Here is an 18,872-nt window from a genome sequence, read left to right on the forward strand (position 1 = left end):
TATAAAGAAATACAAAACTTACTTCTGGGTTAAGGAAGCAGATTGATACATAAACTTAATTTTGTGCCTCCTAAAACTCTAAGAAAACACAGAAATACAGTAAAAGAACTGCTTTTAAAAAGACAAACCTAGAAATATGAAGACGGCTGGGGAGGCAATGACTGCAAAATCATTTCAGAAACTGAAAAGTAGATGGGCCAGTGATGAATTACTCAGCAGATCGGAGAATGCCAAATCCCAAGTCTGCAGAGGGCAAGGAACTGTTGCGTGGTTACTTCTAGAACTTGGGGGAAGAAATGAGGAAGAGCTGGGTGGGAAACAGACCCAGATTCCAAGCTACAGGGCTCCTGGCTCCCCCTCAACTGAGCAGAAGCATGGAGGGTTCTCCTTGGAGTGAGAGAGGCTTTCTGCAGTAGGGCGCCAGGCACAGCTGGCAGCGTGGGTACCACACTGAACAACAGGACTGTGACCACATGCGCCCCACTGAGTGCTGAATGCAAAGCGCCCACTGGGCTCACAGAACGCTGCCAGCCTTATCCTCCAGTCAGGAGCGGAAAGACTCCTCTAGGGAATCTGACAAACTCCAGAAGAAAAACCTAGAAAGACCTTCACTGAGATTCCCCAACAAACAGTGCAGCCAGGTCCTTAGCGTGAAAGGCAGAGATGACAATCCTACCGTGCGTTCTGGAGCTTCCCTCTCTCATGCTTATCAACCAAGGCAACCCAGGAGTACCAGATACCTGAGGTTAAAGCTTCTAATAAAGAAACGAGCAATTAAGAAAGAAAACAACCTCGGAGGAATTAGAAATATGGTGGGAAGAGGAAGGAAACTAAACTATGCTCAGATGAGAACACGTCATAATTGAAACAATTACAAGATGCTAGAAAAATGGATATTCAGAAAATGAAAGAGTTCTTGGAAAATAAAAACGATAGCAAAACCAAAAAACCAACTGAAGGATTCAAAAGATGAAAAGTTGAGGGAATCTCTCTGAAAGAATACCGTAAAGACAAAACCTAGGGGACGGGAAAATGCGGGGACCAGTCCAGGGTCTCCAACACGAGCAATCAAAGCTCCAGATCCAGGGGCAGCTCCCCAGGGGTCGGTACCGAGGCCCTCGGGAGCCCGGGGGGGCCTGTGCGTCCTCTCCAGGGCTTCCCAATGCCCACGTACATATGTAGGCAATGGGAAACACTCGGCGCTGCCTTCTTCTCGGCCCAGAGCTTTCCCAGAAAACAGTCCTGGGAGTAATCACCTTTCCGTGGAGAAGGAATTTGGATCTGCGTTAACCTTTTGTCTTCACACATGATGCAGGCAACAGGAGTGTGACAAAGAAGAGCAAGAAGGGAAAATCAGAAATAGATGGTGAAAATTCCCAGTAAATTCTCAGGAAGTGGGGAGAAGTACCAGGCTGACAGCTGGCACCAAACCCGGAAGACAAACTAGCCAGTTTGGGGCAGGGCCTCAAGCCAGGATGTCCCGAGCTGCCTGCACCGTGGCCCCTGCAGCCTGGGTGTCTGCTTAGCACCAACGGTGAGGCGGTCGCAGCCCAGTTCTGGACTTCTATCACGTTGGCCTTGACAATGGGCTGATGAACTCCCTGCTCTCTAAATAAATCAGCTGCAGGTCCTCCTCTCCTCCCACAGGAGAAACCTACAGGGCAGTTGTAGCGGGTGTAAAAACAAACAAAAGCAGCCCACTCCCTCTGACCATCTTTCTGCCAGACAACCAGTACCTGGTCTGGGGACTGTGCTGGTACCCGCCCCAACAGTGGTGGCCTTTTGTTCCCAGGGCCCACTCAATCCCCCGCTCACTGACTTCTCCGTTAGCAGCTCTTGTCAATTACCAGGGAAGCTGAAGTCCACTGTGACCCCGAGATCCCCTCGCCTTCTCTGGCAGACTTCATCCAATGGTGCCAACTAGGGCATTGTCCCCACATAGCTGGGTTTGTGCCTGAAGCTCAGTTTTCAAAACTGAGCAATATACTGTTCCAAGATAGCTCCACAGGGGCGTAGATGATACCCCTAAGTCAGGGCGGGGCTTGCTTTGGTGGAGAAGGCGGGAGGGCTCCCCAGGCAGTGACAGTGTTCCACCCCCTCACCTAAGGTGTTGGGTGCCCCGTTTGTTTCCTTCTTCGTGCAACTGCCCATTTGGATTGTAAATGCTCTTCTGCACGCATGAGAATATCATTTGGGGGGGATTCAGATCAAAAGGCATAGACCCATACTAGCAAGAACTGAAGGGGAAGGTCTGACAGCAAGAGGCCAGAGAGGAAATCCCAGAGGGTGCGAGCAGGTGAGCGAGCACGTGGACTAAATACGCTGAGGAAACCCGCGGCAGGGGAGCCAGGGCCAGCAAGCAGCAACACGGGTCCACCCTGCTCCCAGGATCCTCTTCGCATGCCCCTGCCCCGAGAGGACCGTCATTCCAGCGCCAGGCCCTGCTCCGACTTTGAATCCATGCTTGCTCTGGCCCCACCCTGCCCTGCCTACCTCTCTTCAGCCTTGACTCCCCTGGCCCAGGTGGCCCCCTGCCCTGTCAACCCCCAAGGAGGCGCAGCTCGGCTTCCCAGTGCCGATCTCCGGGCTGGTCGGTTGCCGTTTGGCCTCAGTCAGGCCTTCATCTTAGTGGCCGCTCCTCAGCGTTAGGTATGTGGGCGTCTCCTCCACCTCACAAGAAAAAGTCAGGTGAGTCAAGGCTGCCGGGGTTTTCCTCAGCCTCTGCAAGTCCACTGCTGCCTCCCCGTACCACAGAGTCATAGGTGTCTGCTCTGATCAGCAGAAGGCAGAGATGCGGAGGCGCCGTTCGTCCAAGGCCTCGTGGTTAGAGCCGATCATCAGCTCTGCCTCTCCGACTTCTTGGCTGGGCCCTTCTAGAATGATCTAGAATGACGGTGTTCACATGAGACACACACCAACTTGGGGCAGGGCCCATCTGGCTGTGGAACCAGCACCCACCAAGTGCAGTGTCTGGGGGGTTCAGAGACGAGCCTCTCACATGGGTGAGGCGAACCCCTCCTCTCAGCACTACCCGGCAGGGCCCCCGGCAAGGCCTCAGCGGGCCCAGGTGAACGACCTGTGATCTCAGTGATGTAACGGGCCCTCCATTTTAAACAGCTGAGCATCTTTCCCCTTGCAATTATAAAATAAAACCAAGTTCACTGCAGAAAATTTGGAAAATACAGAAGTCTAAAGAAAATAAAATCTCATCCGCTGCTAAGGTTTTGGCATTGTAACCGAGCCCTTCCTAAACAAGTAGCCATGCCCCCTCCCCCTGCACTACCCCCCACCCCCTAGCCCCATTTGCTGGTGGGGGGGGGCTTAAAATCCGTGGAGCTGCTGCCCGCTCTGAGGTTGGCCCTGGGTCATGGCAGTGCAGGGCCAGGCCCCACGGCCGAGGACACCCGGGCAAATGCAGGGGCTGAGGATTTGCCCCAGCTCCCACCCACTCAAGAGCAGAGCCCAGCTCAGTTCTGTAGCTCCCGTAGCCCCCAGGGGGCCAAGGCTGCAGGTCCACAGCGGAGGGAGGGACGAGGGAGGTGCCAAAACCAAATCTTCCCCCATGGGCCCAGCCACCACGCCAGCAGTTGGTTTTTCTAGAACATTCTGCCCTCAAGCCCCTCCAAGCCCAAAGAGCAGGGAAGGCGGCCTCTGCTCTGCCTCAGGCCTCTGTCCATCTGAGGCCAGTGCTGGCCTCCCAGGGGCCTCCCCACCACCCCGGCGCAGGGGCTTTTGGGGCCAGGCGGCTGGAAGCCCTGCTGACCCTGCCTGGCAGGCTGGGCGTGGCCTGGGCCTGGTCCCCTGCAGATGAAGCGCTGACTGGACAGCAGGACCTTGGCATCCTGCAGGGCCCCCGAGCACTCAGCTTCACTGCCCCCTTTCCATTTTGCCCCCCCCGCCCCCCCAAGCCCACACCTGCAGGCCAGAGGGCAGGCTCTAAGGCCCCAAATCCGCTGCCTGGGGCAACGGTGGCCTCGGCCACCATGCCTATTCAATGCTGGACAGAGGGGAAGGATGACACAGGCTGAGGACGCAGGTCCGAGGGCCTCCTGATCGTCCTGAGCTGGGAAGAACGTCGCCCAGCAGCCACGCTCTGCAGAGGAAGGAAGCTGTGGCAAGTTTTAGGAAACCGGCGAAGCTGAGGGCGCAGGAAGGCACGAAACCAAGGGAAACACAGGTGTCTGCACACACAAGTTATAGAAATTGACCTTTATTTGTCGTACTAAAGTCTGTTTAACTTTTGATACAAAGTAACATTTTAGTACAGAAAATCCCAGTCTGCCAGAACAGTACCTGTCTGCTCCCGCGTACCACCCTCAGCCCGAGGCAGCCCGAGGCTCCGAGAAACCACCCCCGAGGGGCCTGAAGGTAACACGGCGAGACCTAGTCTACAGTTTTTCTTAATTGTGTGAGCTAGAAAACTTGTACCTATAAAACAAAGGACAGCATTGAGGACTGAAACTTCTTTTTGAACAACTGTGCAAGAAAATATATCCCTTTAAAAAAAAAAAGTCAGTAATGGTTAAACTACAATCTAATGTCTAGAATTACAAAGAATAAAATGAAATCGGATTTCTTGCTAGGAAAATGAAATGTTAGGAACAGGATGAAAAGGCAGGGCACGCTCCCACAGAGCCCCGTACAGTACCTGGGAAAAGGACGCACAGCTTTAGGAGGACACCTCAACCCTTCCACCAGAGACGCCCGGCATGGGCAGTGCAAGCCAGCCCCAAATGGAGACACCTCCATGGGGCCCGGTGCAGGCAGGGACGGCTGCCACCTAGACTGGAGAGGCCCTTGTTTCAGTTTTAGTTTCAGCATAGAATGCGCCAATGCACTCGCCACACTCTAGAATGTAATAGCTTACGAGGCACCCCGCAAAATCTCCACTGGTCAAGGCTGTCGCCAACTACAGAACCTAAAAAGGACCCTGCGGTCACCCCTCGGGCTGAAGTGTGCTTTGCTGGTCTGGCAGGGGAGCGGCCGTGGCAGGCCAAGCCGCTGCCACCATAATAGGGTGGCTGGTCGGACCCACCGCCACCCCTGAAGGGAGCTCGGCATGGGCGCAGAGTGCCCTCAGGTCTCCCCTTCTCGGCAGCCATGCTTCCGCAGCCGCCCCTCCTCCCAGATGGCGCCACACGATGCCTTGTGGGGCGGCACCCTTCTTCTTCCTTCTCCCTGTGCAGGCGCAGGGCAGAAAATTCCAGTTGCCCTTTTCCCCTCCCCCGACAGCAGCAACAGCCAGGTGTGGGCGGAAAAATCCAGCCCGCCCTTTTCCCTTCCCCCGACAGCAGCAACAGCCAGGCGTGGGTGGAGAAATCCAGTCTGCCCTCCACCCCAGCAACAGCAGCCACCAATCCCTAAACCCTGCCCCTTCCCCCAGCAACAGCGACAGCCAATCCCTAACCACCAGCCCTCCCCCGTCCAGTACCGCCCACTGACCTTTCGCCGGCAACCAATCAGAACAGGGCGTGGCTTCGACCAATCAGCCTTCCCCAGCCCCTATAAAACTGTTGCCTCTCCCTCAGTAAAGTGGACTTGCGTGTTTACCTTGTCTCCGCGGTGGTTCTTCTGCCGTGCGCCCTCCAGTCCTGAGAGCCCCCAACAAGGGCCTGGCCTCCCTTGTCCCCAGTTCGTCGCCTGCTTCTCCGGGCAACCCCTTCGTCGCCGGCTTCGCCGGGCGACCCCTTCGTCGCCGGCTTCGCCGGGCGACCCCGTCAGCCGAACCGCGCAACCCCTTGTGAGACTGATCCCTCGTCTGCTGCCGGACCGACCCCTCGTCCCAAGTGGGACTGACCCCTCGTCCAGAGCTGGACCGACCCCTCGTCCGCAGCCAGACCCCACCTCTACCGACCGAGCAAGCCGCCGCAGGACCCAACGGTACACAGTGGCCCTAGCTGAACAGAACCTGTCACCGGGAGTCTACGAAGCTCCAAGGGACCAAATGCTTAAAGGATAAACCCAGATGGAGGAAAAAACGAGAGGCTGTGGAAGGCAGGAGAGGAGGAGAGAGGCGAGTTTACTGGACTGCTAAAGCAGTCTTCCCTCCCCAGGGGGGGACGCTGCCGCTGGCGAGGCGACTCCACAAAGGCACTGGATCTGCCACCTCAAATGGCCTGAGCACCTGCGGTCACGGGGCCCTCCCTGGACAGGAGGAAGGCTGCCACAGCTCTGGTCCCACCGAGAACCTCCCGGAGCAAAGCAGCCGCTAGTGAGGTTCCAGAGTCGTTTCGCTGAAAGCAGGAAAAGAAACAGATGGGGCAGAAAGATGGAGGGGAGGCGGGGCAGGGGCTTGGCACCAACAACGTGAAGCCGTTCAAGTAAACAGAAACCGCCAAATACTTAGAAAAGGCTTGTAAACTTGTGATCTGGAAGGTTCCCTTTGCAGCATCTCTGATTGGCTGGAGAAAGAAAGGTTGGTGTTGAACCCCTCTGTCGAAAGTCTTTTGTGTGTTTTTGTTCAGTCGAGTCTTAAGCACACAGGTGCGAGGAGCGCGGTCCGCTGCCCAGGCCTGGATCCATTTGGCCGCCACCCTCCGTCACCCGGGCGGGAGCTTCCGGAGCCTGTGCTCGTGGGAGCCTCCCCTTCACGCTCCCGTGCAGTTTTCTGGTTTTAGTCGCTAAAGAGAGCTGAGCCACGGGTTCACGCAGGCAGAACATGTGCAGTCTCTTCACAGGACGAGGTTTCCCTACAACGGGCAGGCTGGGATCCACAGGACTTTATTTTGTTCTTGATTGACCGTTGCCAGGATTTGCGTGCAGATGCTTGAGAGGGCTCCTCCCTGGACGACCCCTGCAAAAGAGCCCCCCAAACACACATTCAGCTCAGAGGGAGGGCCTGGGGTCTTAAGGCCCCTTTTGCTGCCTGCTCTGAGCTTCTGTGGCACCCCTGCCCCCCACCCACCCCACTCTCCTCCACCAGGCAAGAAGGTGGGGAGGAGAAAGAATCATGAAAAAATAAATAAAAAGATAGAAGACAAAAAATAGAAGAGTGGAGCGCACATCAGTTCCGCATCCCCCCTGTCCCTCCAGCGGCATCTGGTCGGCTCTTCAGCAGGTGGCTGGAAACACAGGCTCCAACAAGGCTGGGCTGGGCTCCGGTTTATCCTGCAACCCAGGCGGCCAGGGCCTGGCCCCGCGCACACACTGCCCACCGTCCCAATAACTCCCCGGGCTGGGGGATCCCAGCACATGGAAAGCCGCTTAGGGGAGGAAGGGTGGGTGTTGTGTGGCCCAGTCGGTAGAGGGATTCTAAAGGGAACTAGGATGAGTTTAAGGGGTCAGGCTTCCAGGCCCAGAGAAGATTCCAGCAAAGCCAATGAAATGCATTCCACTCTGGCCCAGCTCTGCCCTGCAGGCTTCAACCACAGGTTCGGTGGACGTGGATCGGGGCGACGCACCTCCAAGCTGCGCAGAACAGCGCTGGCCACAAGCAGGCCCCGGCTGCCAGAGGTGAGAGTGGAAGCAGACAGTGTGCAGAAGCCGCCAGAGACGGGCAGGATAACTTTGTGTCAGTTGAATGCAATAAAAAAGAGAGCTCGCATTTTCCAAGTCTGGGGGATTTTTAAGGTTTGTCTCTAGTAATTTGCTTTTAACGTGTTTGACAAAAGGACTGGTCTGTGATGGACTATGGACTGGAAATTAAAACACACGGATGCACCCCTGACCACGGGGGGGCAAAAGAAGGAAGCCCTGTTCTAGATCACAACCCACTCCACGATTCAAGTTCACTGCCCCTTTCTTCCCACGACCAAAACGTTAACCCCCTACGAGTGTCTGATTTTACTGAAGAGGCTGAAAACCAGGAAGGAAAAAGGCAGCAGGTAAGTTGGAGCCATGGTTTTTTTGTTTTGTTTCAGAGCCCAGAGATGGGTTTTCTTCACACAACCCCGTGGCCGAAACTGACCACTGGGGGGACAGACGACCACGGCGCACACGCTGCCTGCTCGCCAGGGAGTGCTCGGATCCGGGGCCGCAGGGACCCAGGAGCTGCGCTACGTGGTTCCCAGGCCCCGAGACGGACCCACGGCTGCCCACTAAGAAGGTGGGTGAGAAAGACCAGCTGGCGACCAGGTGCGCAGCTCAGAGAACTTTACATTTCCATCTTAAAACGCCCAGTGTCGCCCAGCGACGGAAACTCCAACACCTCAGCTGCGGTGAGAGGTGCCTGCAACCAGGCCCGGGAGGCGGCCCGTGAGCCCGGACTCCTCCTGCTCTCAGGAAAGACGCCCTGGAAGCCTCCGGCTCCTCCTCGCCGTGCCTGGCACCTACCTGTGAAGTACCTGCCATACTCCTGCTCGATCTTCTGCGCCGTCTCAAACTGCTCTTTGGAATGCCTCTGAGTCACCTTGTCCCTCAGGTAGATGGGGTCCCTCTGCTCCCTGGTGGGACACTCAGCATAGGCTGAGCCTCTCCCCTCCAAGGCCCTCTTTTTCCTCTCCTCGTCCAGGGGAAGGGGCATCCCCCAGGCTGTGGGGCGCCCCAGGAGCACCTCAGAAAGCAGAGCAACAGCCCGCGGGTCCTGTCGGGGCTCTAGGCAGAGGGAACAGTGGGGGGCCCAGTGTGTGCACAGAGAGTGACAGCCAGCTGGCCCCCAATGCGTGGGAGCCCAGGAAGGTAAAAGGAGAAGCAGCCTTGGCGGGCTGAGGACACCCCGAGGAAACGGCACCTCAGCGAGAGCAGAGCTGGCCTGAGGCCGATCCGGGTCGGCCTGGCTCTGCCGGCCCTTTGTGTCCTCTGAGCCCCAAAGTGAGCAGAAGAGGAAAGGGGGGCAGAGAGGTGGGAAGGGGCTGTGCAGACAAAGCTGGGTGTGCGAAGGAACCGTGTGGCCCCTGAGCAGGGCTGAGGGGCTGCCTGGAGGAGGGGACACAGTTAAAGCGGCCTGGCTGAAATGGAACAGGGCCCACGAGGGGCACGGCCCCTCCCTTCCTCCTCCAAGCACCTCCTGCCTCTCCTTCGCTGCCCCCCGCAACCAGGGCCACCGGCCCCCAGCCCTCACCGTCCAGGCCGAGCCCTGGGGCAGTGGCACCTACTTGATCTGCTTTGCGCTCTTGTAGTGGGTGAAGATGACGATGGGGTAGATGTGCATGTTGTGCAGCCGCTCGATGGCGTGGGGCGCGACGTCCAGGAGGCAGTGCCAGTTCTGGGGGAGGAGGGAGCGTGAGTGCCACAGGCAGGGGCGAGGAGAGGGCGGCGCAGCCCAAATCCAGACTTCCTTCCCTGCCTTCGCCCAGGTGTGGGGAACTTCTGGGATCCCAACCACACCCCCAGCCCGGAGGCCTTATTTCTGCCAGACCCAACAAATGAAGAGCTGGAGCGTCCTGGAGGGGAGTGTGGCTTTGCGTGGCTGTGACTGACATACGTTCCCTGGGTCCCCTGAGCCTCCAGGCTGAATGGGGGACAATGAAAGGCCACAGGCTTGTGCCTGGGCCGCCCGCCCCAAACACCCCTGAAGCTGCACCAAACACCCCTGAAGCTGCACCGGGGAGTCCCTTCTTCCACCCCCACAGGGCAGTGTGCACTTAGAGCCGCAAGAGGCCAACTCCTTCAACAGGAGGAACCAACCCAAAGAGGTGGACTGGCCAGCCCCAGTCGCAGAGACTGAGAAGGACAAGTCCTAAGGGGACCCCGAGTCCCCTGCTCTGCCGGGGTCTTTCCAACACGCCTTGCAGAGCCACCAGTCTTTTTCTCGGGCTTCCCGACAAATGGACCTGAGGGCGTTCAAGTGCATACAGAGCTAGATAGCAACGGTATGGAGGCAGGGCCCCCCAGGCGGCCGTGCTGGAAGCTGCGCACCGGCCTCCAGACGAGGCACACAAACCTAAGAGTCTGCTCACAGGTTCAGCAGAATCTGTTTCAGAATTCCCTGCAGGAGGCTCTTCCCTGGAGTTCAAAGCTCTCATCTACCTCCTCGGAGGGGGAGCGGCCACAAGCTTGCCCTGGCGCCAAGAGCCAACGAGGGCAGGCCGCAGGCAGGTGGATTCTGCCAGAGAGCATGTGGATGAGCTCCGTGAAGCTGTGGGAAGAGCTGGGGGTGGGGGCTCTAGAGACACGCAGGGCAGGGATGCACAGGCAAAGGGCCCTGACGCAGCCAGGGGCGCCCAATCCCGACACACAGTCGGGCCTCTTCCCCGCGGCCTAACGCGGGGGATACCTTTTCTGTGATTTCTTTTATTGAAGCCACCGTGGTGACGTCGAAATGCCCGCTTCTCCGCTTGTAGTCGACAAACAGGCAGTCTTTGACGCCCCGCTCGATGGCCTGCTGGGAGGCCTTCATCACCTCTGCAAGGCAGGCACGTGGCATCAGGACTCTGCACCCCAAGGCCCCTTCCAGGTACTGGGCACTGTTAGCCCTCACAGCCTCCCCCGGAACGAAGCCCGCTGTGCACCAGCGCTTCAGGGACACGCCACTGCCCTCGCCCCGGGGGAGGCAGGGCCGGGGCCGCACACTGATCTGACCCAGTCTGTGGTCGCCTGTCCTCTAGGGAAGGCTCCGGAACAGCCTGCTCTGGCTGACTCAGGGACAGACGTGCCCGGCAGGTGAGGGGGCACCCCTTACCAAGGGGGCATCTGCAGAACTTACTGGGCGCCTCGTTCACCAGCATCTCCTTCACCACGTCCAGCAGAGGCCCCAGAACCAGGACGGGCTGCAGGGATGTGCACTCGACCTTCTGCACCCGCTGATAGGCCAGGCTGCTCGCCGGATCTGAAGGAGAGAAGGCGGGGGCATCACCAGGCTCCGTCACTCCCCGATGGATCTGTGGGGTCCGTCACACGGATCCACAGCCCGGCTGGGGACCAACTCGTCCCTGCTGCCTGGGACTCTCCTGCAGGCAGGGGCAATGGGGCCCCTCTGTTGTTCCTGGAGACCAACACAGTTCTCTCCCCCACATGAACAGCCAAGTGTCCCCCGGTCCTTCAGCTCTCACATGCTTCCTTGTGTGCCCCGTGCCTGCTTTCCTTCCACCCAGTATCCAAGCTCCTCTTGAGATAAAGTCTGAGCTTAGCCAGGCCTGGTCATCGGGGTGTGAGCAGCTGCAGCTGCCACTTCCCAGCTCCCTCCCCATCGGCTGGGATGAAGGGTGCTGGAGCCAGCCCTGGCCAGAGCCAGCCCTGACCACCAAGGTGAAGACAGGCCTTTGGAAACGGCCGCAAGACAGAAGGGAACTGGGCCCCTGGACGGACCCCACAACACAGCGCCTCCCCCAGGCAACCCACCAGCTTGGACAGTTAGAGGTGACAGAAACAAGCTTCTCATCAAGTTTAAGACACGGTTGTTCGGTCTCAGTGAAGGCAGTTGAAGCAGCATGCACTGCACCCTGCATCCCACATAATGGACATAAAAGCCCTGGCAGGAGAATACTGTGCCTCAAAACCTGCAAGCATCTTCTTTGCATCCAGCTGGTTCAAGTCACCGCGTTGGCATCTCAGAAGTACAAAGAGTGCACAATAGAAAGCTCAGACTCTGCCTGGCACCAGGAGATAACCAATGTGAAGAGACAACACAAGAGCTGCTTAACAACACTAGGCAGCGGAACAAGGGCCTCCAGATAGCAGCAGGGGGTGGAACAAACGCTAGGGGTTGGAGTAGGGGATGAAGAGGCCATCAGAAGGCCCGGGAGTGGGCGGGATGACAGCTGGGCCCGAGGCGGAGCATGGAGGGATGTGCAGGGCGCCAGGTGAGGGCGAGGGCCAGCGCCAGGCTGAGCAGCAGGCAGGCCTGAGGGCGAGGCTGAGCAGGTCTCCCCGCTCCCTTAACCTGCCCCAAGCGCGGCTTTTTTGACTGCCAGTTGTCCACGCCCATCCATGTGGCTCTCTAAACAACCTAGTGTTCCACAGAAGGCCAGAGTCACAAGACAATCTGTTTTAAAAAAAAGTGAGGGAGGATGTGGTGGTCAAATAAGCTTGGGAAACGCCACACACATCACATTCACCACCTGAGAACCTCCACGCATTTGGGAAAATATCTAAGGAGTCCCCGGAAAAAGATCTTCCTCCAAGAAGAGACGAACATCTTCTTGCGTAAAGAAAAAAAAAATTACAGATAAAGCTAAAGTCCTCTTTGATGCCCATTTCCCAATCCTGGTCCCCTACTGGCCTCTTCAGAGGTGACTAATATTATGGGATGGAAGCATATCCTTCCAGTCATTTTGTTATTCTCAAACGTTGATTTTTATATATTCATAAAACTATATATTGCTATTGCATGTGTTTGACAAAAATAGCATGATAATATATTCTGCAACTCTTTGACTTAGTGTTCTGTTTCTGGAATGCACCCAAGCTGATTCAGACATATCTCATTTACTCCTTTTGAGCTTCACGAATATGCATCCATTCCCCCGTTTCTGGACATTAAATCAGTATTTCCCTTAACTTACTTGAACAAGAACCATATTCTCTTAACTACTGTTAACACCCATTTAACAGATGCACGTTCCTCCCTGACTAATCCCCATCAGAAGTCCTCACAATTACAGAATCGTAGGGCTAGAGAGCATCTTTCCTATCACTGAATCTAACCAGGTAAGTTAGAGGCCCAAAGAACTGTGGGTGTTCCGAGGTCACAGCTAACCAGGGCAGAGCAGAGGGGTGGTCTCAGGGGCTCCGTCCGTACCGTAATGACCTCTTGAAAAGGAAGCACCAGTGCTCAGTGCATAGCCCTGAGACATGCCTGCACAGGTCCCTAAGGGGTCAGGGACAAGGCCAGCCCGTCCTCCATGGCGGTGGACAGCCCATGATGGTGGGTGTGCAATCACGAGGAGGAGGCCTTCTGGGGACACACGCGGCAGCTGGAACCAATGAACTAAAGCAGGAATTCAAATGCCACATAAAAGAAGAAACACCTTTCTGGAGGCATCACAGAGCTGTTGAAGCAACCAGGAATTGAGATGCAAGATCCTGGGGAGAAGGGAACCCCGAAACAGTAAGCCTCCCTCCAACACAGCATTTGCAGTTTTTGGAGTATAAGCGAGAGGCAAAGAAGCCAGCAGAGCTGTTGGCAACCACCAAGCAGGTGAGATGAAATATAGTTTAGGATTGCCAAGGCAGCCAGGGCTTGAGGGGCCAGGATTCCAGAGAGAAGGGAGAGGCAAAGAACTAAGCCTGATATTCACCCGTTTTTTCTTAAAGTCATTTGCCAAATTCCTAAGCAGAGAAAAGAAGCTGAGAGTTTAAGAAAGTCACTAAATTGCAGAACTGAGGTCCCTGCAGTCTCATGGTGCTGAGGAGACAGAGTCAGGGAGTCAAGGACAGCTAGCAAGGAGGGGCCTAAATGATACCCCAGGCTCAGACGGGACCACTGAAGGGCCATGCCTAGATTTCAGGATGAACCTCCAACTGCACAAAAGCTGCAGCTCAGCCTCAGGTCCGTTCAGTGCCTGCCTGCAGCAAGGTGACCCGCCACTGCTCTGGAGGACAGGGCCCCAACAATTTCCTAAATGCTGACATTTCAGCCAAAGATGACCAGGTATTCCAGGAGAAAAAAGAAAGACAATAGGAGACTCACAGATAACCAGGAAGAATGATGACCCAGTCTTTAAAATTAATGTGATTGATACGTTTAAGAAAACAGATAACAAGAAGGAAAATTTCACCAGGGAATTAAAATCTACTAATGAAGAAGCAAATGAAAACGCTAGAATTAAAAGATGCAATTTATGAAATTAAGAACATACTGGACACAACAGAAGAGGAGATTAAGGAACTAAGAAAAAAGGCCAGTAGAAAACATACATACTGGAACATAGAGAGAAGAAAAGAGACAGAAAACGGAGAAAAAAACATGTCAAAGATAAACGGGCATGGTCAAAAGCACAAAGGAACAGGAGTAGAGCAGAAAGGTAGATAGTGGTTAAAGAACCATGATTTTATTTTATTTTTTTTAATGGTGGAAATAATTGAAAAGCCTAAAACCTAGGGCCATTCAAATAACCAACAATTATTTGAGTGACATTCTGCCAGGCACTGTCAGGGAGACCAACCTAGATCCTCATGACGTGAAATTAGGAAGCTCTGATGCTTATGAATGTGGGAAAGCACTGATGAAAACAGTAAATATTAAAAAGGATATTGAATTGTACACACATGTATATATGTAGTTATGTATGTATGTACAAGTGTGTTTAATACATTACAATAACTATGCAAAAAAAAAAAAAAAAACCTATGGAAAGAAGACACCACAGTAAGATATACGAAAATATTACAGATTTAAAAACAAAAAAGAAACAATGGCCAGAATTTTCCAAAACTGACCAAAGTGTCAAGCTACGGTATTCAAGAAAATGTTAAGAACTCCCCAAGCAGGATAATCATAAAGAAAACTGAAGACAAATCTTAAAAGCAATGGGGGGTTGGGGAGCAAAATATTACCTTCAACAATAAGGGTATGAAAAATGACTTCTCTCCAGAAACCAGAAACAGCAGGCTCTTCAAAACCATATTTAGGTCCTAATCCCCAGAACTTGTTACTATTACCTTATATGGCAAAAGAGGTGACGCAGTTAAGGATAGCAAGAGGAGGAGCTTACCTGGGTGAGCCCTAAATGCAATCACGGGTGTCCTTGTAAGCGGCAGATACACATGGCAGAGAAGATGGAGCAGAGGGAGAAAGATGCAGGTGCTGTGGTCACAGGCCAGGGAAGGCCAGCTGGCACCAGACCTGGAAGAGGCAAGGAAGGACCCGCCCCAGAGCCTCAGAGGGAGCCTGACTCTCCTAACACCGGATTTCAGTCCAGAGATGCTGAGTGGGACTTCTGGCCTCCGGGCTCTGAGAAAAGTGTGTATTGTTTTCAGCCACATGGTTTGTGGTAATTTTGTTATGATGGCCCAAGGGAAATGAATGTATCATGAAAGCCAGGAGACAGTCAATAACACCTTTAAACTGATTAAATAAAACACCTGTCCATCTAAAACTCTATACTGTCCCCAGTGAAAATCATCTTCAGAAATGATGGCAAAACGGACATTTTCAGACAAACTGAGAGACTTTATCAACAACAACAAACCTGTTCTAAAAGACATACTGAAGGGAGGTGTTCAGCAGAAAGAAAACAAAATCAGAAGTAAACACGTAACTGCAAGAAGGAATGAAGGGGGAAATGGACCTGGCCCAGTGGTTAGGGTGTCCATCTACCACATGGGAGGTCCGTGGTTCAAACACCAGGCCTCCTTGATCCATGTGGAGCTGGCCCATGCGCAGCGCTGATGAGCGCAAGGAGTGCCGCACCACGCAGGGGTGTGCCCCACGTAGGGGAGCCCCATGCACAAGGAGTGCGCCCCCTAAGGAGAGCCACCCAGCACGAAAAGAAAGTGCAGCCTGCCCAGGAATGGCACCACCCACACTTCCCCATGACGCTGACGACAACAGAAGGGGACAAAGAAACAAGACGCAGCAAATGGACACAGAGAACAGACAACAGGAGGGGGGGGATTAAATAAATAAATAAATCTTTAAAAAAAAAGAAGGAATGAAGGGTAATGGAAAGAGTAAGTATAAGTGAACAGTTGGCCGGCAAATCAATAATACTCTCTTGTGTTTAAAGTATACATAGAATTAAAATGCTAATATAAAAGGTGGGAAAGAGGTAAATGAAATTACAGTATTCTGATGATCTAGAATCTTTCCTTATAACTTATATCAGTAGTAAGTCAGTGATGCATGTTGTGTAGTCTACTGTAACCCCACAAAGGAATAAAATGAAAATGAATAACTTTAAAAACTAAGAGATGAGGAAAGGGGTGGGATGAAATAGCAAATATACTTGATTAATACAAAAAAAAAATAAGAAGGGAAAACAGGCAGGAAAAATAGAAAACAAATAGACAATAAATGTAAATCCAAATATATCAGTAATTACATTTCATGTAATGGATGAAATACTCTTATTGAGTGACCAGAACAATTACATGTATGTTCAGGCTGTGAAAACTCTCTATGTTGTTCATGTCTCAGTAAATGTATGTGCCCTTTTCTGTACATATATTTCAGTAGAATTTTTTAAAAAGATATATGGTCACAGTGGATTAAAAAAAAAATCCACATGCTACTTATAAGAGATATTTAAATATGAAGAGACAGGAAGAATTCAAAGTAAAAGGATGGGAAAAGATGACCCAGAAGAAAACTTGTATAACTGAATCAGACAAAATAGATTTCAATGCAAGAAACATGACAGACCTAAAGACATTTCATAATGATAAAAGGGTCAATTTACCAGAAAGATATGTATTAATTTAAAATGTACTTAATGACAATTTCAAAAATTATCATGCAAAACTGAAGGACTAAAAGGAAGATTTGACAAATGGCTGTTTTTCAAAGATATATACATATCTAGGACATACCCCAAATGCACTGGAGACGGTGCCTGCGAGAGGGAAGAAGGGGACAGGGGAGAGCAGGCAGCGAGGAATGAAGGAAAACCCAAATGAGGGAGAAGCGTAGCCCTAGCCCTAACTGAGGCGCTGGCAAACTTTTCCTGTGAAGGGCACGGGAGTATGCATTTCAGACAAACGGCAAAGCTGAGCGAGACTGGGGTAACAGTCCCTTTCACATTTTATATTTAAAAACATAAAAACCACCCTTAGCTCGCAGGCCGCGGAAAAACAGGCAGGCAGACCTGGCCCCCGGGCTCTAGTCTTAACGGAGAGTAATGGGGAGCCCGGGACCCAGGGTGTGGGTAACTCCACTCTCTGAGCCCCAGGCCTCCATTTTAAACACAGAGGAGAAGGGACAGGAAAGGGAGGGAGGAAGGAAACCACCCCCCCTTCTGTTCCCGCCGGCCCCTGCACGCCTTTCCCCTGCCCGTTGTGCCCGCCCTGAGCCATGCCCACCATGCCCCATGCCCGTCCTGCCCCTGCCCGCCCTGCCCAGCTGGCACACATCCTAGGGCTACAGGCCAAAACCAGAGCAGCCTTGGGAAGGGCCTGCTTTACAGGACAAATGCACCCTACCCTCGAGGCCATCTGCCAGGGTCCACCTGACCTTCCCTGGTACTTGATGCCAAGGACCTGTGGAGATGGGTGGCCCTGGGTCACCACCAAGCAGCCTGAAATGCAGCCATTCTGGAAGGAACATCCCTGAGCAGAGACTGCTTTTGGCCTCCCCACTGCCCATCTTTGTCTCTCCCTTACTAATAGGGCTTCCTGTAACGTTGAGGCCACAATGCACCCAGCCAAATCCCTCTTTCCCCATGTCCCTGGCAGATGAGAGTGGTCAGTGAGACACAAGTGGAAGCCACAGCATGGGGCTGTGATTTAAAGAGAGTTGTCAAGCAGAGGTCCAGCCTCCTTTCTGCCACCTGAAACAAAGACATGATGACTAGAGCTGCAAGGACACACATGGTGACCACAGGGAAGCCCCAAGACGGGAGCCACACACTATGGGTGGCAAGCAAAATGATCATAGACTCTGAAAACTGCAGCACCACCCAACCAACCCAGATGCCTGCCGCCAGCCTTCTTGCATTTGAAAGAAAAATAGACCCTGTGTTGCTTAAGCCACTGTCTTGAGGCTTAAGTGATAAACCTCAATCCAAATCCTGAGAGTCCACTGGAAAACCAAGTTTAGCCACTTGCCTTCAAAGAGTGGAATGGAGTCATTGGAAAAGGCGTCCAAGGCCAGAAGATCCCTCCCTTCTTTGGACCCACTGCGCTTGTGCTTATGTTTCCTTCAAAAGAAGGACCTGAGTGTGGTGGCTGACAGCGTCTTTGCAGCGTTGTTATCATCTTTGACTTCGGACATGCTGAGCCTCCTGGAGAATCCTTGGTCCATCCTGTGGCCACAGAGAATGGCAGCGCTGGGCAAGGCCACTGGGACCATCTCCCTGCCCACACTGCTCAATGAGGAAGGTGAGAGCCGACACAGGACCAGGGCCTCTTCCAGGGCTCCCCTTTGCAGGTTTCATAGCTACTTCACCCAGCCCACCACCGAGGACCCCTTCACGCACCTTTGCAGGGGGTTGCACAAACACCAGTGCTAGGGGCCAGCTCTTAGGAATTTCTACCACTTTCTACTCAGATCAGTGTCAAAGGAACTGCCACGAAAGCCCTCGCTTAATAGCATTTTCTTGAGCCTGTTTTTCTTCTTTTCTTTTTTTTTTCAGAAGGTACTAGGGATTGAACCTGGGACCTTGTACATGGGAAGCAGGTGCTCAAACCTCTATGCTACAGCTGCTCCCCAGCTTAACAGCGTTTAAAGTTATGCTTCCTGAGTCACCACTGTCTCTCTGCACAATTCTGATTTATGCCAGGGGCAGTTCCTTAGATAATTGATCTTGGCCAACCAGAGGTGGGAATGAGCAGCTTAGCCCTCCCCGCAGCCCAGGCCCCTGCCCTTCATCCCTGGGACAGCTCCATGGCTGGCAGCCCACTCTGCCCCTGCCCGAACCCCCGGCCCGGGGCTGGAGAAGACGTACACATATTTGCTGGGAATCTGCCCGCGCTGGATCTTCTGGGCGTTCTCGTCCATCTGCCAGGCCATCCAGTAGCCAAACGTGCCCTGGGGCAAGGTGTCATCAATATAGAGGATGTCATCCTTCTTAAAGCTCAGCTCATGCTCCACCTCTGCCAGCCGGTCGTACAGGGCCCTGGGTGGGTTGAGGACGCAATCAGGGGGAGCTGCACCCTGAAGGAGCCGCCCCCCAAGACTGCTCTCCTGCACTGTGCTTCCCCCAGACCAAAAAGTCATTCCAGAAACTGGAGCTGGGCCTTCCCACTCTGCAGCGGCTCCCCGAAGGCGGGCGCCCGTGCTCTGCACAGGAGGACGAAGGTGGTGCCTTGCCCTAGAACTAGGGCAGCACCATCTCCCTCAGACTGAGAACTTCTGGCCAAGACCTGAGTCCCTACCCTCCCCTTCCAAATGGGTCTTC

At 53.7% G+C, this 18,872-nt stretch overlaps 1 protein-coding gene across 1 annotated transcript in view; it reads right to left on the bottom strand.

Moving 5' to 3' along the window:
- Positions 1-6,000: 6,000 nt before the first annotated feature.
- LOC101422289 (disks large homolog 5-like) overlaps positions 6,001-18,872 on the bottom strand; it is an 82,964-nt gene continuing 70,092 nt past the window's right edge. Inside the window, 7 exon segments of the mRNA XM_058299231.2 lie at positions 6,001-6,793; positions 8,272-8,381; positions 9,033-9,142; positions 10,154-10,281; positions 10,559-10,705; positions 17,581-17,777; positions 18,420-18,590. Of these exon segments, the coding sequence (XP_058155214.1) occupies positions 6,690-6,793; positions 8,272-8,381; positions 9,033-9,142; positions 10,154-10,281; positions 10,559-10,705; positions 17,581-17,777; positions 18,420-18,590 (967 nt within the window). The 3' untranslated portion in view covers positions 6,001-6,689.

Source organism: Dasypus novemcinctus, chromosome 6 (genome assembly GCF_030445035.2).
Source record: "Dasypus novemcinctus isolate mDasNov1 chromosome 6, mDasNov1.1.hap2, whole genome shotgun sequence".
NCBI classification, from domain to species: domain Eukaryota; kingdom Metazoa; phylum Chordata; class Mammalia; order Cingulata; family Dasypodidae; genus Dasypus; species Dasypus novemcinctus.